Source organism: Falco peregrinus, chromosome 5 (genome assembly GCF_023634155.1).
Source record: "Falco peregrinus isolate bFalPer1 chromosome 5, bFalPer1.pri, whole genome shotgun sequence".
NCBI lineage: Eukaryota > Metazoa > Chordata > Aves > Falconiformes > Falconidae > Falco > Falco peregrinus.
The window spans coordinates 98,879,691-98,902,714 of record NC_073725.1 but is presented as its reverse complement, the minus strand read 5'-3'; the positions used below and the strand labels follow the sequence as shown (position 1 = coordinate 98,902,714).

Below are 23,024 nucleotides of genomic sequence, written 5' to 3'. Positions count from 1 at the left end.
AGCAAAAGCTATCAGCAAACTGATGATGAGAGTTGACAGTGGTAACCAAAACGTACGGACAAACAGAACTCAAAAGGGTGGCAGTATCTGGGAGAAAGAGGAAAAACTACTGGGTAAATATTACAGGCTAAAGTGAACTTTTTTTTTTTTTTTCCTCCAAAGAAAGATGTGCAAAATATATTCACCGTGCCCAGGATTATGACTATTTATAGAAGCCAGTCTACAACCTCCTTACAAATCCCTACTCTTTAGGTCTTTTTTGTTACAATAAAAGCACTTACATGATCTAAAACAGTGCAAGTTTGTGAGTTAATTTACATTCTCCCAAGGTGCCTAGCAAGGATGCCATTAGGATATGATACAGTTTTTGCTCTTCTGTCTTTTCCGGCTGTGCAACTGTCCCCTGCCACCCAGCGTGGAAGACTTGGGCACGCTGTATGAGCCGTATTTGTGCAGGAGCTCCTCGCTGGTCACGTACCGGAGGCGGGTGGGTTGGGGAATTGGCTCCCCGAGGAAATAGCCCTCGTTGTCGGACTCCGAAGAGGATGAGCAGGTCGAGCACCAGTCGTATTCAGCGAAGTAGGGCCCCCACCTCTCGCCCAAGTGGTTCTGCAAGGCGAGATCCGACACCGTCCGGGGACAGTGGCCATAGACGTCCCTGCGGGGACCCTGCTCCACTGTCTCTCTGCAGCTCCTCTGGTGCATGAACTGGTCGTAGTCTTCCCTGGCTCGCAGCAAGGGTCTCTCCTTCAGCCGGCAGCACTGCTCACTGGCCAGGTGCAGGGCGTTATCCGACCGGGAACGGCGAGACCGCCGGGGCCGGTGCGGGCGGTAATGCCGGTCATCATCCCGCAGGTTAGTTCGCCGGCGTGTGCGCTCGCTCATGGGGGTGTGCCTCGAGCCCTCCTGCGCCCCCAGCTTGCCCCCGGGCACCCCGCTACCGTAGTCGAAGCTCTGGTGCATCTGCCCGTGCGACGGCCGCTCTCGGTACCCAAGGGGGCTGGCGAGGCCGTGCAGGTTCGGCTCCATGTCCTGGTACTGCTGCGCCGACAGCAGGCTGCGGACGGACTCGGCGCTGCGAAATTGCATGGAGGAGTTCAGGGTCCCCATGTTGCTCATCTTCTCCGAGACGTTCATGCCTGAGTCTTTGCTCAGGTCAGGCATCGAGAACCTGGAGAGATGCTCCTGGCGCTTGGCTCCACCATCTGCTGAGAGGCCTTTGCAGGGAAAGGGCAAAGGAAGGGAAAAAAAAAAAAAAAAGAGAGTTAAGGAGGAGAATTTTTTTGTCAGCCGAGATGCAGGGAGAAGGCTGGGTTTGGCCCAAGACTTGCTTTAAAAAATAACTTGGTGGTTTAGATGCTGTCCTGAAGAACCCTTTCAAGAGGATGATTTTTTTTTTCTTTAAAGAGCAGGCAGTTCCTCCTTTGGGGAAATCACACCAATTTAAGGTGTTTTGAGTTGGACTCCAAGTTGCTTTTCACAACTTCCTTCCCCATATGTCTACACTGAGTGTAACTTGATAGGAATAACTAGTGATGCCAGTGAGAAATTATGCGTCAGAGGTAACCTGAGGCCTCCTGCATGCTGAGATAACTAGGGTGCCATGATCTGGCACCCACACCTTGTGCAACAACAAAATGTTTGGAAAGACTGAACAACGTCAGGGGCAGCTGAAAATGGGGCCACTGACTAATTCAGGCTCGTCACCATGCTGCACTCCACAGGTCCCCCGAATGTCACCCACGGTGGGGACTGAAGGTGCAGCCATGGCCATGTGCAGGCAGTCGGGTTTCCCAGGAGGCAAGGAAACACCTGAGGGTCTGCTGGAGCTCCCTGTAAGAACTGTCCTGCTGCAGGAGAGTCAGGCTATCCCTGGTGAGCTGCACGTGGGCAGGAGCCAGGAACAGCAGCTCCAGCTTGATGGGCTGCCCTGCTTGGGAAGGTGGCCCACTGGGTCTCTCCCACGTGCCAGCCAGACCTGAGCTCCTGCAAGCTGCTTTCCTCCAGCCCACAGCTCCCGCAAGGTGCTTTCCTCCAGCCTAGAAAGCCTTCACCTGGCAGCAGAGAAGGGGGGTTTCTGCTCAACACCTGCCCATCAACAAGAAACTCAATGCACTGCACATTGCCCTAGCCCTTGGCCTGTTTTATGGGTGTTTCCTGACTATTTTCTATCTCCATGTTGGCTTGACAACTGGCAGCAGTCAGCGCTTGCATTGCAAGCTCAGGACAACATGTTTCGCAAGCTATTTCAAAGGAAATCCATTTCATCCCAAATCAAATGCAGAGTGTTTGCTTTGGCGCCCTTCTCCCCATCCCTCTCCGACAACCTCCCCATGCAGACCAAACGTGGAGAGCTGTGCACCATCAGCAGGATTTTCAACATGACGCACAGCCCTTATGCAATCGCTGAGAATTTATGACTTTGTAAATTAATTAAAAAAACCAACAACCCAACCCACAATTCAAGAATAAACTTCTTTTTGCCTTAACAAAAGCTGCTTACATTTCATCAAGAGCTCAGCTCCTTCGGCATTAACTGCTGCCTGCCAAACCTGAACAAGAACAAGGGCTGCTGTCACTAACCCTGCTCACGAGCTGCTTCAGGGTTTCTTTGGACTCAGCCTTAATAAGATCAACAGATCCTGCAAAGATGGGCAAGGTTTTCCAAATCTTCCACTCAGTGGCACCGGGGAGAGCTTTAGCACTTGAGCGCAAGCCGCCGCTGGGTCTCACATGGTTTGGCTTTGCTCCCCAAGTCCCAGCTGCTGCAGCCATTTCTCTCGGCTCTTTTGCTTTTCTGCTGTTAATGGGGATGTTTCTGGAGTTTATGATTACAGAGGAAGGTAAAGCAAAGGAGATCCCTGAATGCCGCAGGAAAAGGGAGAGGCTGGGTTAAAAAAAAAAAAAAAAAAAAAAAAGGAAAAGCCATGCTTTGTTTTGAAAAGCACACACTTTTCAAGCCAGCTTCATGCCTTTTTTTTCCTAAGCCACACTGATCTAGAAGCGAACTAACCCAACCCTGCCCACTGCTCTTTGGAAACAGTCCTGCACAGGCTCCCCGTCCCCCCTGGGGACCTGCCTGCCCGTGCTCCCTGCTCCCGTTATGGGAGCGGGCAATTCCCAGCACGTGCCTCCTCCCCGCTGGAGCTGTGATCCCAGCCTTTGATCCCAGCGATGCCGTTTGGCACATCAGGCACTGCTCCCCATATCCCTCCTGTGCCACCATGGAGGAGCCCAGCAGCTCCCCCGGGAGGGAAAAGCAACTTGGTAACATGCACAAAAACCTCCCGAAAAGCCAGAATAACAGCGGGATTGCCCGTGGAGCTGATCCGAACGTGAATCACGGCCGCTGACAGCCGAATGTGGCCTTAATCAGATCTGTCAGACAATAGCTGATGCCAAGGAAAATGAGCCCTCGGTGACATTTATGCAACCCTTCATTAAGAGAACTGGCGCAGCTCTGCAATAAGAACGAGCAGCGGCAGCGCTGTGAGGGGAATATAGCTCCAAACACTGCAGGATGCTTCTGCGGCATCAGCAGATTGATTTTGGCAGCATCATTGGAGAGGGGCCGACCTCATCCCGCCTCACAGGGGTAAGGGGTGAGCCAGTGCTTCGCCCCCCCCTGCATAGCCAGCCGCATCGAGTGGTACCCATAGCTCTCGGCTCCCCCACCATGGCCACCTCTCTCCTCCAGTCCTGCATCCAGCCAGAATAAAACCAAGCATCTCGGGAGAGGTTCCAGAGACACGGAAAGAGCAAACCCCTATTCTCAAATTAAGACACACGTGCATCCTCCACATCACCGGCAGGAGTGCTGCATGCAGCTGCGGTGGCCGAGCGGGATGATGCGCGGTGAAACCTCTGTTTCTTTTTGCCAGGAGTAAAGCCAGCCATGATAAATGGGGCTCCCAGCTCCGGGAAAGGCAGAACCAGCGCTTCACAGGTTTACTTTATGCAGGATGGGGGGTTCCAGCCCCCTGCGCAGGCCTCCAGCAGACGCTGTGACTGCTTTTGTCTTTTCCCCTTCAAAGTGCTGGTCAGCCCAGGGGGCAGCAATTTCAGTGCAATACACGTACGGCTCATGCTCGGAGTGCAAGGTTTAATCAGTGATTATTAGGTCCAGGGGATGTTTCTGGCTGTTCATCCAGGCGGCCTGATTATAATTAAGCACACACATTTTAAGATCTTGAATTGCTGGGGAAATGTTGATTGTAAAAGGAATCCAGCACACTGCACGTACACACACCAGCATCGCCAGGGCACTTGGGGTGTGATGGAGCTCATGTTCGAGAGGCTGCAGCAAAGCCATCCCCAGACCCAACGGCTTCATTTCTGCATACGACACAATGGGAAACGTTCCTTGCTGAGGGCCAAATGCACCTTCCCAGGCCGATTTGGCAGGCTGCATGTGCACAAGCTTTTCTTTGGGAGCCACACCAGGGAACGACCCAGCAAGCAGGGTGGCCAGGGGCCAGGAAAGCTTTGTTTTCTCTGCTCACGGTGGCAGCGAACAATTTCTTCTGCTCCCTGAGGAGCAAAGCTGAGCTTTTATAGCATCACTGAAGACAACTGAGAGTTCCACATGACTCTGACAGTGCCCAGAGCAGTTACCAGGTCAACAATGCAACTTCTAACCCATGTGAACACAAAGGTGCCTCCAGGCTTAACTTTACATTTACACCAACGCAAGGTGTGAAGCATCGTGAGCAGAGGTCAGGCTCAGATTAGGCTTTCGAAGCTCCCTAAATGCTCCTGTCCCTCTCCACAGAGCCACAAAACCCCAGCAAGGCATAGCGGGAGCGAGCCAGGAGTGCTTCACTGACTGCAGCGAGTTGGGAGGACAGCAATAACCATTTATCTAAAATATTTCATCTAGAACATACAACCTAGGAGTAAAGTTTGAAAGAACAGAGGTTGTTTAGTCTAGAGAAGAGAAGGCTGAAGGGGATATAATAACAGCCTTCAAATGTGGAAAAAAATGCTTGCAAAGAGGAGGGGAATGCATTATTCTCTAGGTCTGCTGACCTCTTACAAAGACAATTTCAGCTTGGAGAAGAGGAAAACTCTTCCTGTGCAACCCCAGCAGAAGACAGTTGGGGCAGGCTCCGGCACCAGAGCATCTCCTGGGCCCCAGAAAGTGGCAGATGCCCGGGCACACGCAGGGATGCTCCGGGTCTCCGGTCCCATGCTACCCTGGGTGGCGCAACCGTGGCACCGACCCTCCTCTCCTGCAGTCACTCCTCATTTCAGAGCTGCACCAGCGCATTGAGGCCCAATCTTCTTAAATTACCAGTATTTATTTACAGCCACTGCAGCTCCCTCTTAATGAAGTGTTTCATCTGGGAACACAGCTAATAACCCGCGCAAGCCCTAACCTGGAAGAAAGAGCACGCGAGGGGAGACCCCACCACGCAGCAGTGGTATTTTTCTAACAAGGAAACCTCAGAATCTGTTTCCCGAGGCCGTCCAGGGGCGCAGTAGCCCTGCCTCTGGCCCACAGCATGGGACAGTTGTTACCACATCCCTGAGCCCTTTCCAGGGGTGCAAACCCAGGTGTGACGTGCCGACCCCACCAGACTTCCCTTCTGCAAAACGATGCGCTCAGACCCTGAGCCCATCCATCAGCACCTGCCCTAGAGGCTCTTGCACTGGAAGAGGAGAGATGGCACCTGCTGCCACCAGCGTGGTGCACGGGCCGGTGGCTGTCCCACGGCCAGATTGCAGCCAGCACCATAGCACACGTGGACACGGCAGGTTACTTTGCTGCCGTTCTCCACTGCGTGGGGCTGCCAGGCTCAATATTTCACCCTGGAGCCTTGGAAACACACGCTTTTCAGATGAGCACAAGTGAAAGCTGTAGCTTGGCTGCGGGCATTCGATATAGAACTCCAGCTGGCTACGGCGCCAGGAACACAAAGCAGCTTTTTTGATTAACATTAAAGTTTGTTAAGAACATGCTGTACCACCCCCTCTGAAGTCCTTCCCCACCCCTATTATGAACCATGTTTATCCCATAAACATTGCCAAGGGAAATAACAACAGAATAAGCAAAGCAACGGCACAAAGATATTCCTCGTGAGCATCACCTCTACAACCTTGCCACAACAAAGCACTCGGAGGTGCTTAAATCTCACCGTGTGCTTTGCTAAACCGGGGCTGCAAGTTGCATTAATTATGAATTATTAAACGAGTCGGCAAACGACAGCAAAGGGCCCACAGAGAGCACGTCCGCTGGGTGCAAGGCTGGGAACGAAGTCCCCAGTGAGGGGCAGCAGCTCCCAGCCCCCATTAAATTAAACTCCCCACGAAGCTGGGCTAACACGGCAGCTAACATCCCACTGCAGAGACAGCATCGCCTGCTCCACCCTGGCTGGGGAATGCAAAAACGCTCTGGTTTAGGATATTGCAGACAAACAGGGCTATGCTGATGTTTGCTTCTTGCCTTTACATTTATCATAGTGTACACATACACCTGTGCATCGCAGCCCTCGCCACCTGAGCCCCATATGGGTGCCTGCCTGCACCAAAACCCCGCGCCCAGCCCCGACAGGCTGTTGAAATGCAGCTATACAGGTGCAGGAGGGGACGGTACCGCATCTCTTGTGTCCAGCCCCCCATGCCAGAGCCTTCTCTCTCTCATAGCACCAAGCAGGCACATCCTCACCTCCCCTGAAACAGGGTTTATTTCAAGTTCAACCCTGAGAACTAAAAAGGAACTTCAGGAGAAACAGCCTGCCCAGGGCTTTGTTTATAGCTCAGCTTCGTCTCACTTCTGAGCGACCTCAGGGTGTGCAGAAATAAAGCAGAACCCTTCTATAAGTGGAAACCATGGAAAGTAAACAATTTGGGGGAAAGCAGAGTGCTCACTGTCCTGACAGCCTCCCATGGTGTGTCCCCCCAGGCCATCCCACGGGTGTCACAGCCCGTTTCCCATGCGATCAGTCCCTCCATCCTGATCTGATCACTCAAGGAAGCCCCTACACACGGGTGCTGCCTGAGAAAGGGGTTGGATTTTCACCGAGAAGCACCCCTGTAACCCCTGTGTCGGCGCCTCCAGCGCCTGCGCTCTCCCAGGGTGGCCGGCACGCTGGGTTGGGGGTGAGATGCTATTGCTTCCCCCAACAACATCTCCTTCCAGAAATCCATTTCGGCTCTGCCTCTGGTTTGGTTGTTACCCCACGGCTTTGGCACGCCCATGCATGAGACCGAAGGGGTGGAAGTCTGCACGTGGCTGGCCCCCACGGTAAGCCCACCAAACCTCCCATGGCTGAGCAGCAAAAGGTGGGTGAGGGGGAGAAAAAACACTCCTGGCAGTTTTACAGTGTTTTGGCATTGGCCCCTTGGGATGGAAAACCTCTGTCTTCGCATGCTGGGTTTCAAAATGACCCAGCTTGGACTGGGAAATGTTACATCTGTGATTCAAAATTGCAAAAATCTCCCCAGGGATCCCATCTTCTGACTTGGAGTAGTTTTATGCTGCCCGTGTCTGTGGGAAAGAGGCTGGTAGGAGCGCACGGGAGAGGTGGGAGCCTCCTTTTTCTTAGAAAAAGTCAGGAATGGCCAATGTGTTATTTTCTGACTTGCAAAACTCAGCTGAAGTGCCCGGGGCAGCTGCCCTCTCCAGCCCAGGGGGCCGAGGAACACCTGTGGGATGCAGTGCCACTGGGGACATGGGTATGGGCACCAGCCCCCAGCCCCCTCGCCCCCTCACTGCTATCCCTGCGGCTGTTCCGGAGCTGCTCCCAGGCCCTCAGTGCAGAAGAGACTGGGCCATTGAATGCTTCTCCAGAAAATATAGCCCTGCCCCTCAGAAAAAGGGCTTTTCCTTCTCCCCCTGGCTGCACCCCACCTTTCAGCTCCTCCTCAGGCAGAGGAAGAAGAGGGGACTAGAGGCAGATGATGCCATCAGGTCACTCTGCAACTCAGACGTGCAGGGATCAGTGCTGACTGACCCATGTGCATATCCATACGTTTTTTCTCTCTGCTTTCTGGGTATATCACAGTTGTCTAGTCCTGGAAAAACAAGCTGTTGGGGGCCTTCGGACAGGAGAAACGTGTGCCATACATGTGACAGCCCATTCCACCCTGTAATGGCACCAGCTTAACTTCTTGTTTTCCTGGGTTTATGCCTGCGACAGACAAGGCTGCTACCTTCACCCAAGCTCAGTTTCTGAAGGAATACTTGAAATCTATTTCTCCTTTTGCATACAAGAGCATCACCGTTCAACACGCCTCCTACCTCCAAAGCACGTCAGCTCTCTGCAAGCTGCACACAAAGACACTGTTCCCAGAGAATAATGTTTAGCCCGCAGGTACTTTCTTAAGTGGGCTATTTGACCAGCTGGCATTTTGTGGAAATGACTGCTTGGAATCAGCAGAGATCAGCTCTTGATTTCTAATTCAGCTGCTAGGCACGTACAGTGCCTGCAAATTTTAGAGGGCAACACAAGCACAGGCAGAACAAGGCAGAGCACAAGCACTGGGAGCAGGCTGTGATGGACCAAGTATCTTCTGGGAAGTGATTAACCTCTGGTAGGATCAGGCTCCTCCTCATGAGAAAAGCTTTCTGGACAAACTCCATCTTAGTCTGGTCCTGATTGCTTAATGAAGGGTGCTACGGGGTAAACATTGCTACAGCATTCACTGTTTTGTATTGTTCCTAGTGCCATAAAAAAAAAAAAGGCAAAAGCAGCCAAAGGAAAGAAAAAAGGAAAGATAATACAAAATCAGCAAAAATGAGCTCTCCCTTGGAAAATGTGCTGGAAAATGTGTTTTGCTTTCTGCCTCTCCATCTAACAGCCACGTTGGGCAGGAGAAGGACCCACTCTCCAAGAAGCTGTAGTGGATTGGAGTCTGTTGTAGCCTTCAGTTGATGGCAGACAGATGAATTCCGACAGAAATGTGGGAAAAAAGGAGAGATGCCCTGTAGCAGCAGGGAACTCTGCCCTTTGCCAGTGGACGTGTTTAAATCACATCAGCACTTGTGGCAACTACACAAACACAAACCGGAGGACAGCAGAGACCCTCCCGTCTAATCTGAACCCTGAAACAGAGCGGGAGGGTCACAGCTACCTCTGCAATTCAAGTGTGCTGGTGCACTGCGAGCCATGGTGAGACAGCAGAGCACAGCCGAGCATTTTAAGGGCAAGTGCCCAGCATTAACAGTGTCCCATCTCTTTACTAACTTGCAAGGAACTGTCTTTGAAGAGATCAAGTAGAGCCTGGCTGGTAAGGTGAAAACCTGGGGTCTTGCAGGAGACTGGGAGTCACCATAGATCTTGTCCCACCCAGTGGGTGACCCCTGACCCAGCACTGAACGCATTACAGATATCCTAGGGACAATCTCTCCTTACAGGAGGCAGCCCTCTGGCCAGAGGACAGGGACTACCGCTGCACACCCCGTGAGTTATCTGCTTCCACCAGCGTCTCCAGCTAATTAGTAGTTAGATTCTAATAGAAACATCACAGCAAAATCTGCTGCCAGGGAGGGACCAGCTTTTAACGTGTGCTCTGCAGGGCAGGGACTGTTTGCCCTTCAGCTCCCTATAAAAAAAAGGAACGTTTTCAGCAAAGCCATAAAATGTTAGATGGATGCGGTGTTAATTATTTCACTTTATAAGGTGGAGCAACTGTGCAGCATCGGTAGCTCAAAGGGACCTTGTATGTGGGTGACTGGAAGCCTCTTGCAAAGCAGAGCCTGGGGCATGCGGGGTGGAGGGCACAGGGTGAGCCGGACCCCTGGGCTGCATTGTGGGGGACTTCATGGCAGTGCTTGCTGGGCAGCTTGCTCGGCCCTGGCAGGGAGTGTGGGGACAGAAAAAGCCAGGCAGTGAGCTGCTGTGTCCTGACACCTCCTGCCCAAAAACCTGCTCTGCCATAGACCTCAGCCAGGTCACCAAATCTCCCTGTCCTCAAAACATTGCCTATTAAATGGGATGATAATTGTGACCTCCATAATTGCACAGGGTCCTGGGGGACCTGCCTGTTACTGCTGCAGTGCCTCCCAGCTCAAGATGAGCCAGGTCCCAGAGCAAAGAAAATTATTAGAATCTTACACATTAATAAAAATGTTATCACCTTACTCTGCAGAGAAACTGCTTAAATTCATTGCAAGCCCCATCATGCTGAGCATCTGCTCCAGAAAGCAGGAAAGAAGCGAGTCCCTAAGGCAGGCACTACAAGTAAGGGAATTCATATTTTGGCTGCATATGTAGGATGGATGCCTGTGGAAAGTCTCCCTCCCAGCGTTTTAAAAATGGGCTTCTAAAACGAAAGATAGAATGATTTTCACTCTAATACGAAGGCCTTGCCATGTTTCCCGTCCCTTGACCTGTATCCCTGATAACTTGTTACACTTCAGCTCCAAAGCATGCAACAGCTCCTCTAATACTCAGAGATTGCTCATCTGAACTCTGTGTTGCTCAAGACTCTCTGTACTGATGGGGTTTACACAATATGAATTTTCAGGCACATGAGTGGCTTTGGAAATGTGGAGCTTTACTTAGGGAAATTTTGTTTTGGAGAGCAATTCCCAACTCCCTCGCCATTTCCCATCCATTTTTCCTCTGTGTATACACGAGGCTGTTTGAGCAGAACCCTCTCCAGCTCATTAGCTTCTCCTCTCCCCCCTTGCTTTGCCACTAGCCAGTTAGGGAGATCCTGGCTGAACACAGAGATCATTTCACATTTTGGCACGGGGCTGGCAGCTTCCCTAAACAAACACACTGAAACCCAGGAGCAAGACGAGGAGGCACGGGTGTAGCAGAGCAAACCTGTCCATCCAGGTGGGGCAGAGCACCGAGATCGGGCTCAGGGGTGCTCAGATCTGCGGGGTCCGGCGATGCTCGCTGGCGCATCCCCACCACCTGGTACCAGCATCCCGTAGGGGCCCCTTGGGACAGGGTACCACACACTCCCCAGGCTGCTCGCTGCATTGCCACTGACAGCAAGACAGACGTTTTGCAGGAGATGGGTGCAGGACCTGCCCAAATCCAAGCAATGCTTGGCTGGAACAGAGAAAAGCTGGGGGAGAGGCAAAGAAAAATCAAGGCAGTGTCTCTGGCAAGCAAACCAGGCTCAGTGTTTTCCTTTCCAAGAAGTTTTCTGCCGAGGGGCTCGGAAGAAAGTGATAGCTGTGCCAGACGAGCGCAGCTGTCCAATAAAGCAAACTACAGCAGGAGGGGGTGCACAGGGGACTGAGCCCCCCCAGTGCTGAGCTGCGGACCACAGCCCTGCTGCAGACATGTCCGTGCATGCACACCCATCCCTGCAGCCGCAGAATGAAACCCAAATATGTTCGGGGTGAGAAGACTGAGAAATACTACCCTGGGATGTGTTCATGAGAAATGGGCTCAGCCTGACGGGACAAGCATCTTGCCTGGCTTTTCCCTGCAGTTTCTACCAGGGGATTGAGGAAGAGGGGAAACAGAGCCGTGTGTAAATGGGGAGGAATTGCTTTTAACTAGTCACATGCTCAAGGACTGCGTGACATGCAAACGGGGTTAACTGGGCCTATTTCAAAGCATTTAAAAATATTTTTAGCCTGCAAGAGCAGCTGACAGCAGTCCTTCAAGCACTGAAGGCTGGAATCGGCCTCTGTGTTAGCAGCTGGCCTTGATTTTTCTCCCCTCTTCACAAAAGGGAGGATTAAAGAGTCTGAAAACATTTGTTTTGAGCTATAAAGAAAGGCCAGTCATCTATAAAGCCCTGCATTTAGTAAACAAGCAAGCAAAGCGAGAGGGGGCTGCTGGGCACACTGCAGCCAGGCAGGCAAGCCCAGGGTACCGCACGGCCGTCCCCAAGCTGCCCGTCACCCCCGTAATGGGAAGACACCCATCATGGCACTGACCCACACAAGGGACCCCATCGGATGGAGGAGGTCCGGGGGTGGTGGCAAGGTGACAGGAGCGGAGGTGACGTACCTGTTGCGTTGGAGAGCGCGAGGGACTCCATGGAGCCACGGGGAGTCTGCTCGGTGGGTGTCAGGTCCTCTGTGAACTTGAGGGCATTGATGGGGTGCCGGGTGCGGCACTGCGGTGTCGGCATCCCACCTTCCTCTTCCTCTTCGTACTTGGGGACTTTGAGACTTCCTCTGGTCTCAGGGAAGCTCTGGTTGGACATGTCACTGTAGCTTTCCTGTGAGCGAAGTCTCCCTGAGTAATAGTCCTCTCTGCAGTCCTGGATGAAGCTGCCACCATGGCTCTTCATCGCCAGCGAGGAGCTCCTCTTTGGGTTGCTGAAATGTTTCGCCCATAAATCCGGCTGCGAGCTCGGGACCTGGCTGGGGTTATAGGAGGTCCTTATGTTGCACTGGCTGAGAAGCTGCAGAGGGCTTTGGGACTGACTTTGCTCCATTTTGCTCCCGTAGTGATAGAGCTCGTCCCGGCTCCTCCACAGGTGGTCCCTGTTGAGGCTCGGCGTCTGGCTGGCCAGGCTCAGCAAATCCATCTGCAGGGACAGCGGGTCCACGTCAGTGGAGAGGCGGTTGGAGGTGACCTGCAACTGGTTGCATGGGCTGCGTGCCCCCTCCTCGCCCTTCCCCTTGTTCTTGCCGATCTTGGCACTGCGGCGGGACTCCTTGGCTCGTGCGCTCTGGAAAGCAGAGTCGGAGGAGTCGGAGCCGTTGGGGTCGTCGCCAACGCTGCAAGCCCTGGAGCAGAAGATCTGCCCCTGCTTGGGCAGGAAGGGTCGTCCCAGCAGAGACTTCTTGCACTGCGCGCAGCAGAAGCAGGTCTCAGTGGCGTGCCAGTGCTGGCCGTCATACGTCATCTGGCCCTGGTCAATACCTTGAGGGGGAAGATGCACAGTGTCACACTCAGCCTGCCTACATCACTTCACACTGCACTTAACGCACGCAGCCCCTACGAGCGACACGCACCCAGGCTTGCTCTTGAAAGCCCTTCAGCAGGGTTGCTCCAGTGTGTGAAGTTAAGCCCATTTCTAATTCCTTGCAGGCTGCAGGTCTTTGCTCGGGAGTTACTCAATGCTGGGAAAGGCAGCAGGACTGAGCCTCAAGCTATTTTGTATTAAATGGGGATATTTCCGATCATAAAGCAAAGGAATGCAAGAAGTTCTCCATAAAGTCCTTGAAGTCAAAGCAATAATATGCTGCCTATTTAAAAAAAAACAAAAAAGCCTCCAGCTGAACCATAATGAGGAATTTGTGCTGCCTTGGTTAAGTATGTAACAGAGAAGATGACAGCCCTGTCCCTCACTGCTACTGCGGCCCCATCCTAACTTTATTTTGGCTGCTGGGGCCCCTTTCCAAAAGGAAGCGGAAAGAGCCGGCCCCAGGGATCTGAGTGCACACCCTTGCCTTGCAGCCAGCCACATTTGGGGTAGCCCCCGCCAGCCCACCCCGGGCTAAATAAAGGAGTTGATGGAGATACTCTGTCCCCTGCCAGCAAAACCCTGGGGAGCACACGCCTGCTGCATGCACAGCACTCTTGGTCAGAGCCGTAAGCAAAGCTCCTGAGGTTTCAATTATAACATTTATTCACTTGTTTAAGCTGTTGTTCATGGCAAAAGCCCCCGTTACCTGAGAAACTGCTGTGCACAGCGTGGGCTGGCCGGCACGGCGGGGTGCTGCACCGCACGTGTGCACAGCGCGTGCTTGCACACCCGCCGCAGCGTGCCGCTGGGGGGGCCGAATGCTGCCGGGTAATTTGCAAATGAACAGTACGTTAACAGTCCGTTTTATTCCAAGCTAAATTTCGTTTAGCGTAATTGTTTTTTCTTCCTCTGTTATAATGAGCGGAATGCTTTTATACAGGCTGGAGCGCTAGGCTTGTGGACAAAGGAGAGACAAGACGATGGGTGGGATTTTATCAGCTCCTCTTCCATCCCAATGAAGCCATGTCACAGAGCAAGGAGCACAGTCTCCTTACTCCATCCTCGGCTACCCAACCCAAGCCTTACAAGTCTTAAGCACAGGCTCACCTTTGATTTACGTGGCTCTTAAGCACAACATTCGGTGACTACTATAAGCAACTTGCAGCAAAATGGCTGCAGTCCCTCCTTTGCTAGAAATGTGCAGATATGCACCAAAACAGGCATTTTGCCCCAATAACCTGACAGTCAGCAGGCTCCAGCCAGGCGGACGGAGGGGAGGACAGCAGATGGGGGAAGCATGAGAGAAGAGCGTGTGCGAGAAGCATTAACAGCTGCTTCTTCACCGCTCTGCAGCTGAGCTTTTGGGAAGGATGTGCTGCAGGTCACAGCAAACATGTCCTCCAAGTGCTTCACTGAAGCCCTGAGTTTTTCTCCCCCCGGGCCATCTGGCCACTGCACAAGAGCAAAACGGCTGGGTTTTTTCCTCTCCCTGCAGCCCATGAAACACTGGAACACGTGAGCTCACCTCCATGGACAAAGGAAGGGCTGCCCGCGGGCCCGCGAGCAAATGCTCAGTCAAGTGGCAAACGGACCAGGGCGAGCAGTGAGGCGGCTTCCCAGCCCACCCCGCTTCCCAACCCCGAGCACTGGGGGCACAGCTAGCCCCCAGAACAAAGTATATTTTATATTGTTGTTCTAGGAACAGTTCTCGACTGATGCATTATTTCTTTTTTGTCCGAGAACATCTATCTGTGCGTTGATTAAAAAAGGCAAACAGAAACAATAATGATGCCTAAAGAACAAGCATCTTTCCTGTCAGTAGCCCATTAACTCACGCCATCCTTTGGCACGCTTGGCTGGGAAAAATCTGAGAGTCGAAGAGCCAGCCTGCTTACAGAAAAATGAGATTTAGAGGGGAAAAAAATGTGCATTATATTAGGACAGAGAAAGCTTTCACTAGTTGCAACAGCTCCAGAGGTTGCTTTCTGACAGTCCTTCCTTCTCTGACCCCAAAAAGGGATAAGCAGTGGGTTACCCAAACAAATTACTGTGCTAGCTCCTTGGTGGTGATGCAAGAGGGGCACGAGTCTCTTTGGATGCCCCAGGGCTGGAGCAGACCCCAGCCGCAGGCAGTCCTGCTCACAGCCCAGGTTGTTGTCAAAGGCTTAATGCAAGAGCCCTCGTTGCCAGAAATGACCTTGCAAGCAGAGGTTTGCCCCGCTCGCACCCAGCCCCGCGCTCGCCCCAGGGCTGGGGGACGGTGGCACGTACCGATGTGCTGGGCGCAGGTGTCGCAGTACTCGGCGTAGAGGGACTCAAAGCAGCTGCAGCAGTACGGCCTGCCATCCTTCATGATGTACCTCTGCCCTCCCAGCACCGTCTCGCATTCAAAGCAGCAGAAGTGCTTCATGTGCCAGTGCCGCCCTTCGGCCTCGGTGCATTCGTCAGCAAAAATGATCTGGGTGGGGGAGACAAACACGGAGCAGAGTCGGTCAGAAAGGGGATCTGGGATGTGGGCACCAACCTTTGTTCTCCTGCCCGTGCATGACAGCTCTGACCTTTTGTTCATGCCACCTCCAAATTTTACAGCTACTTCCCCTCCCTGTTCTGCACAGGGAAACTCCCTTGGCTCGGCTTAGCTCAGGGGCACCCATCTAGCTCAGGGGCACCCATCGCTTCTCAGGGAAACCCATTAAAATGCAAATACCTCAGGACCACGTCAGTGCATGGACTACAAAGCGTTAAGGCAGAGCTCGCAGTAACGTGCTCCTAAGCACATCCATCAGCAGGAGGGGTCGATCAGGGTAATAAACACCCTTATATACAGCCTATTGATCTGGCGGACTATTGAAGAACACTTACTAAAACACATTTATCTGTCTCTGAAACAGGGACCTGAGTAAAAAGGGTGAGCAGAAACACAAGTGGCAGCACTCTGGAGGGGAGAGAAACGGAGCTAACTAGCTCCTCACCATCACCTCTACCCCAGCCTGTGTGCTTATAAAAATGATTGCAGTCGTTAGACTAGTGAGGAAACTGAGGCACAGAGCGCTGCTAAGGGTGGGCTGGTGAAGCGGCCATCTCAAATGTTTTCAGCACATGCTTTCTTGCTTCCCATCCCCACCCCATCTCCACTCCCAAAGCCAAGCCAGAGGAGCAAGCAGTGCCCAGCTCTTCTCCCTGGCTCTCTGCCCTGGCACAGGTCACACCAAAAGCTTTCCCTCTGCAGTTCCTCTTACCCCTGAGTTACCCTTTCTCAAAATTAGCGACGGATATTCCAGGGGAAGAAATGCATGTTAAAGATGGAGCTGAATGAAAGACTTACATGAGAATTTGCAGGGATAAAAAGTACATGAAAAAAAAATTACCCAGCCTACGCCACAAGGAAATAAGGCCAGTTGAATAGTTAGGAGTTGTTTTTTTACTGGTAACGTTACAAATCTAATTGGATACATACGTCAATGTTCCTTATATTTGAAGTGCATATAGCCTTGGATATTTACTATTACACGCTTGCATAGATGGGACATGGTATTTTATAGTACATATGGTTTTCCACACTATGGTTTTCATAACTTTAAAAGCCAGAACAATTTCCTTCACCAGCCTTTTAAACAGAGATTGACACTTGAGAAACGCTCTGAGGCGACTCTGTAGTTTTCTGTATTCGTTTTGTATTCCATTTGTTCAGCTTCCTATAGCCTGTTAATCGCCTCTCTCAGAGCCTATTTCAGCTCAGCGTGTACCCAGACACTACCGCCTTGTAGGAAATACAGCAGCCATCCACCAGAGGCTTCTTCTGGGGGAAGAGAGGGGAAGGGAGGACCACCACACACAGCTGGACTAAAATCACACAGCACGGGGGCTGCGCTGTTGCTGCAAACACTCATGGATGTTTCAGCTCCCTCAGCTCCTTGCGTGTAGCTGCAAATTGGTCTCAGAACAGTCCCAGGCAGGCTGCAGCTAAAAATCCCCGAGACGCTCACCTGAAACCTCAGGCAAAGCTTGCATGAACCCTTGGCAAACCTCAACCATCGTATTTCATGTGCATGACCCACGTAGAGGCCAGGGTGGATGGAGGGGAAATACCATCTAGCTGGCAAAAGGGACCCTCTCAACCCACCCCCACAGGCAGCATCCGTGGCAGAAGCTGGGGCGAGCTGGCTCTTACCTCGTCGCACGCTGCGCAGCGGGGCTTGAGGCACTCGGCGTGGTGCCTGCCACAGTAGATCTTCCCGTCTTGGTAGAAGTAGATCAGGTCGACCAGCAGCTCGTTGCAGACGCTGCAGATGAAGCAGGGAGGGTGCCAGCAGACGCCGTGCCCCGCTCGCGAGGCGAAGACGGCCATGTCCCCCCCGTTGATCTGGCCGCCACACTGTCGGAAAAGCGGGTGTTTAGCGGGGGGGACGGACAAGCCCGCTGCCACCCATCGCCAACCAGCTGCTTTCACAACTGTGGCAGAAGAAGGTGCTAATTCACAGCTCCTTTCTGGTCTCTCTTATCTCTTTTCATCTCCATTTTGTGGCCAGGATATCAACAGCTTCCCCCCCTGCACAAGGCCAGGAGATGAAGTGGCTGCTCCGCATCAAATACTGCGGGGTACTCTTGGCAGGCACCCCAACAGACCCCAGCACTTGTAGCTGGCAGGGGGCATGGGGTGGGCGCTGCTCCCGCGAGCTTCACTTAACTTTGGTGATTCAAAAGCCTCCTGGCTTGTGCCAGTCTGTCAGCTGCTACCCACCTGCTCGCAGATGGCTCCCGTCATGGTTACAGGGAATGGCCGGACATTGCCTCTCCCTAAATTTTCCCTCTTCCTTTGGTTGCTGAAGAGTTTGAGCTCCCTCTTCTCCTCTTCATCCAACGAATTGCAATAGCGAACCTAAAAAACACAAGTGATGCTCAATGTTACAGGTGTCACTGGCTCCCCAGCCAGCATGTCACACTGCCCCACGAGCTCTGCTGAAGCTCCGCGTGGGGGTTACGCAGACAAACCCTGCCCTTGGCTGGGGGAGGCTGGAGAAACACAGGGCTTTGGTCATCCCAGGGTCCAGTCAACATTTCAAGCGGTAGAGATGAGAAGAAAGGGCAAGGAGGAAGATGGCTCTTTGGGTGCTCGGTTTTTAGGAAAATCTTAAAAGTTGGGTCCTCAGACTCCCGCCCAGACCAGCAGCCAGACTGACACTTTTCCTGCTTTCTTTACCAGCCCCCTTAAGGCAGAGGTCTTACAGCAGCTTCAAAATATTTTATTGGCATTTCAAGAGCACAGCCCCTTTTCCCTGTGCAAATGATGGAGCTATCTGGGAACTACTCTTCCAGCACTGGGTCAAGTTTGTATGTTGCAAAACCTCTGCATAGAAGGTAATAAGGAAATAAGTAAAATAAAAGGATACAAACAATGAATGATGCAATTTCCCCGAAGCTTGTAAAACTGAGGTTTTCCTGGCTATTTTCATCCCGCAGGCTTAGCTCTTGGCTTGTTGCATCTCAATGGAGAATACAACTGAAGAGCCAAGGTGGCCACGTGTAGCACCAGTGCCCAGCCCAGCCTCCGTTACTTTGGAGCGTAGGCTCACGGAGCCGAGCAGGATTATTCACGTGAGTGACCAACACAACTTGAATTTTCAAAGGAGCAAAACTAAGCACAAGGGGAAACCGGATGCAAAAACTGCCAATTTGCAGAAAATACACGCAGTCTCGTGCCTCCAGCTTACAGCAGCACGTAGCAGCGTTCACGTGTATTTACTCTGACGCTGCTCGGCTGTCAGAGGCTGTGGGTTCTCAGCAGCTGCCAGGGAAGGCAGTCGGGCGGGTTGGGGCCCGAGGGTGTACGGGAAGAAGCCCCTACCCGGTGCCTGGAGCTCCCCTGGCGCTGGCAGCGCCGCGCTGTGCCCATGGCACCCAGCCACGCGCAGGAAAACTCGTTAAAATCTGACCTAGATCAAACAAGTTACCTGCACGTATTTTCCAGAGCGGCTTCTTCAGAAAGCAACATGAAAATAACTTTTTTTGTTTACACAGGGAAATTTTGTGGGCTACCAGAAGCCAATGTTCTCACTGGTGAGAACAGGATGTCAAAGACCGGACCCTTTTTGCTACTCACATCGTTCTTGGGAGACTTAAGAAGGTTTATTTGCTCTGACTGGTCTTGACTCAACCTCCACCTTGCCAGGCTCTCCCAGCTCGCACGGCTCAGACGAGTGAAACCCCTCCCCAGCACACGCGTTCCCACTCCCAAAGTGAGTTGGAAGCAGCACTTGGGAAAAGGTTTTTGCTCATATCTGGCTCGAGCTGATCTCAACAGCATTTCACACTACAATTAACGCAGCTTTGGCCTCCGAGGGCTGAGAAAAGGCTTTTATTTCCGAGACTTAAGAAAGATGTTTTGGGAAAAAAATTAACTTTAGAAACAAGCAACTCCCTCCCCACCTCCAATGCCATTGAAGCAGGGAGCAAATACAGCACTTAAATGGCAACATGACCAAACTCCAAGTAAATCCCCCCAAAAAGCAGAAAGGGCTGCAAAGGGGCCAGCCACGCTTCCCACCAGCAACCCCAGGAGGCACGTCCCCTCCCCACCCGCAGCCCTGGTGGCATGTCCGAGGGTGCTTTTTGGATACTGACCTCATTGTCGTGCGGTGGCAGCTGGTGCAAAAGCTGCTTTATGCGAGATTTTTCTCCTGGGCTGTTGACATAGGGGACCTTGTCCTCAGGCAGGCAGCTGTAGTACTGGTGCACCTACGGAGCAAGAGAGGCAACTGCAGTAGGGCTCCCCGGCTGAGCCCGTGCCTGGCCAGTAGCCACCCCCCGAGCCAGCGGGCACCAGGTTTTCCCCACGATTTGGAGCAGGGAAATGCAGCTAGGCGCTGCTTTGGGTTTATTGCCTTTCCTCCACCGAGAAAGAGGGCTGGCAGCCCCGGCAAGGCAGTGGAGCTCATTACCGTTTGCTCGGTCAGCCTCCATAGCGTTAGCATGTTTCGCCGGCTGCAGGGATGTGTCGGCACCTGCCTCGGCAGGGGAGGTTAAAAAGGCTGCGCCCCGGCAGCCTCCGTGTTGCCGGCTATCGCAGCCTCCACCTCCATCAAACCCCTCCGGGCTTTTTTCTGCAGCAATTTGTGGAAATAAACAGCAGATAAAATCTGTTGGAAGGCTTGGTTTTTCTCTTTCGTCTCAGAGCGTATAATTAAAATTGGCTATTAAAAAGGCAGCATGGTGGGGCATGGCATGCCCGGCGCTGGAGGAGCCCGGTGGCAGCCCAGAGAGGAAGCACACCCTGAACCCCAGTGTCTCTCCTCCGACTGCCACACCTGGAACGTGTGCTCAAGGGCCGGGCCAGGCACCAGGATGCGAGTCACTGGCCAGGGATCAGCTCCGAAATGGCCACGGTGACTTGAGCCGCTTGGGAAGAAACAGGAGAAGGTACAGGTAAGGGAAAGCTCGGCCGGGATCGGGAGTCTCCGCAGCCCCGGATGCCTCCGGATGCTCGGGCAGAAGTAGAGGGCTGGATGGCTTCCTTAAATCCACACTTGGCTAGAGAGATGCAAACTGTTTTCCTGATGTATACAGCTTTCCCCCTTCGCTGCGGTGGGATTAACCCCCTGAGATGCCCCCTTGGCTCTCAGACGCTGCAGCAATTGATTTCAGAGCGGCTGCACCGCCTGCAGCTTTTGCAGGGCTTTCCCCAAATGACGTTCACTTTGCAGTGGCTTCTGATCAGCTTTGTCCCTCGCTGTATGCTTTGGGCTCTGGCCTAGAAAGCGCCACCTGGGCTGACACTTCCCAGAGGAACCTTGTCTGCCCGCACAACCCCACAGCATCTGCGGGATGACAAGCTACCGTCAGTCACCACAAGGGACAGGGACACAGAGGCAGGTCACACAGGGCTGGCTGGCAGGGGAGCTCACCCGTGGGCTCGCAGCCTGCTGGGGGTGGCTCATGCAGGGAGGCACCATCAACAGGAAGAAATATTTTTTTTATTCCAGAATCAATACCCAAACCTTGCATTATTCAGGAATAATTACTCTGCATTCAGCTCACTCCCTGCTCTCATTCAGAACTACCTGCAACCAGAGCTGTTCCAACGCTTGCAATCGCATTTCTCAGTTTACAGTTCCTCCTCAGACCAACCCTAACATCCACCTTTCCGTGTCACCAAGTTTTGCAGAAAGGGAGATTTTTAGCAGATTTCTGCCCGTAACTCTGCAGTGCTGACGACAGGGAACTGCCCATGTCATGAAGCTAAGGAACACGCATAGGCCACTGCGAAACCCTAAATTTGTTTTGCTACGGCATAGCAGAAACAGACCCACCAGCTATGGAAACTGTCAAAGAAAGAAAGGCTGCTAAGCATTTTATGTTAAAAGGAAAACAAACTATGTACATTAGAACACTTACTTTGCATTTATAGAGCATCCTTCATCCAGGGACATCAAAGCACATTAAAAACACTTAAATTCTTTTGACGCGCTACACGAGGTAGCAAATCAACGTACTAGAAAGCACTATGTGCAGCACAATGACATTAAACGAGCTCCCTGTCTTCATGCAGCTAGTCTGTAGCAGTGCTCGCAGCCGAAAATCTCGCGGCGATGCCCCTGTTGCCATACCTTTTACCGGGCTGCCAGAATACTTCCCGGCCGGCACAGGCGCCTGCTGACTTCTCTTGCCAAATTCCCCACGTGCAGACAGGCTGCTCGCTTTCCCCTGGGCTCAGGTTGGTTAGCTTGTGTTTTCCTTTCTTGCAATGAAGTTTTTTTGCCCACTGAGTCCTTGAAGTTGGCATAGACCAGAAATTACTTTTTTTTTTTTTTCTGAAGAGATGCCAAATTCCATCAGGCTGCTCTGGCTCCTCAAGCACTGAGCTGTAAGACGCTCACCCTGGGCGAAAAGCAGGGATGCGAGTTCTTCCTTCAGCAACCTGGGTGCTGCCTTGCCGGAGCCCGGTGAGGCAAGACATACGTGCTCAGCTCCACTCCTGCTTCCGCTGGGAAGTTTTCCATTTAGTCTCAGCAGGTCCGCAGGAACCAGCTCCCATCACACCAGCAGCATAGCTCGGCAGGGATGGGCAATTTGGTTTCAAAAGCAAAACAAAATAAACGTAACAGGCTCCAACCTGCAATTTGTTGCTTGAAATAACCTGAAAGGGTTTGCTTTGGATCCACATCAGCCATGGGGAGCTGCCACAGGGGTGCCCACGATGAAGATGGAGCAGGGCAGCTGTCAGTCCTTGCCCAGAGCCTGCGGGACATCTCATGAGGAGAAAACCCTTTCCTTATGCCTGCCGATGGCTTCCTCCAGTGTTGCCTTTACATCTACCATCCCTCCTGGGGACACACCTGAACCGGGGGGATGGTCAGATCCTTTTAACCGGGACACCACTCCTATCCAAAGAGGTCCAGCCAGAGTGCAGACGAGGAGCAGAAGGACACCCCTTCCCTGGGCTGATGTTAACCCAGGCCTGTGCAAATACATGCTCTCATCCATCACCCGCTCCCCATGGGATGCACCCAGCCCCCTGGACAGGAGAGCCAAGCCCGGGAGGGATGGGGTCCCAGGCTGCCAGTGTTCCCTGCCTCTGTGCTCACATGGCTGCTGACAGCATCTCTGACCCTGCCAGTAAGTGGCTGGCTGTTGGGCTGGCACTGCCCGGTTGTGATGCTCAAGAATAAGGAAAAATAAAGAAGGAAAGGGGGGATTCTCAGATCAGTCTGGCTTTTCAGGGAAAAGGTCTGTAGAAAATGCTAACATGTCAAAAAACTAAAACTGCTCAGTCTGCACTTCACTTTTGTACAAAAGGTCGCTGTTTTCCATTAAAATAACTCTTCTTCTGTCCAGCTCCAGTTTGGAGCACGCACAAGCCTTTGTAGCTAGTGAGCCTTGCAGGGCCATTGTGGCCAAAGGGCCTGATCCAGACCCCCCAGGCACCAGCATATGGCTCCTCACCGATCCTACAGGCTCTGCAACATGAGCTGCACCTAGATAAGGAAAACAGTGTGGGGCAACGACCCAGGATGGATAACATTTCCCCTTTAAAGCATACGGTATCTTCAACTGTTTTATTATTAAATACTTCTGCCATACAAGACAGCATGTCCACATCCTGCTATTTCCCCTTGCAACAGATCTGCTCTGCCCACAATTATCCTAACAAGCATCATTAACACACAGCAGCCACTTGTGGGGCCAGGCTAGGC

At 52.5% G+C, this 23,024-nt stretch overlaps 1 protein-coding gene across 2 annotated transcripts in view; it reads right to left on the bottom strand.

Moving 5' to 3' along the window:
• Nucleotides 1–94: 94 nt before the first annotated feature.
• The window catches only part of PRICKLE2 (prickle planar cell polarity protein 2), a 109,063-nt gene continuing 86,133 nt past the window's right edge, over nucleotides 95–23,024 (bottom strand). For both annotated transcript variants that reach the window (XM_055806489.1, XM_027793371.2), the window contains 6 exons: nucleotides 19,456–19,569; nucleotides 17,576–17,713; nucleotides 17,006–17,209; nucleotides 15,106–15,292; nucleotides 11,925–12,788; nucleotides 95–1,217 (listed from right to left, as the gene is read on the bottom strand). In XM_055806489.1, the coding sequence (XP_055662464.1) occupies nucleotides 349–1,217; nucleotides 11,925–12,788; nucleotides 15,106–15,292; nucleotides 17,006–17,209; nucleotides 17,576–17,713; nucleotides 19,456–19,569 (2,376 nt within the window). In that variant the 3' untranslated portion in view covers nucleotides 95–348. The remainder of the gene's footprint in view (nucleotides 1,218–11,924; nucleotides 12,789–15,105; nucleotides 15,293–17,005; nucleotides 17,210–17,575; nucleotides 17,714–19,455; nucleotides 19,570–23,024) is intronic.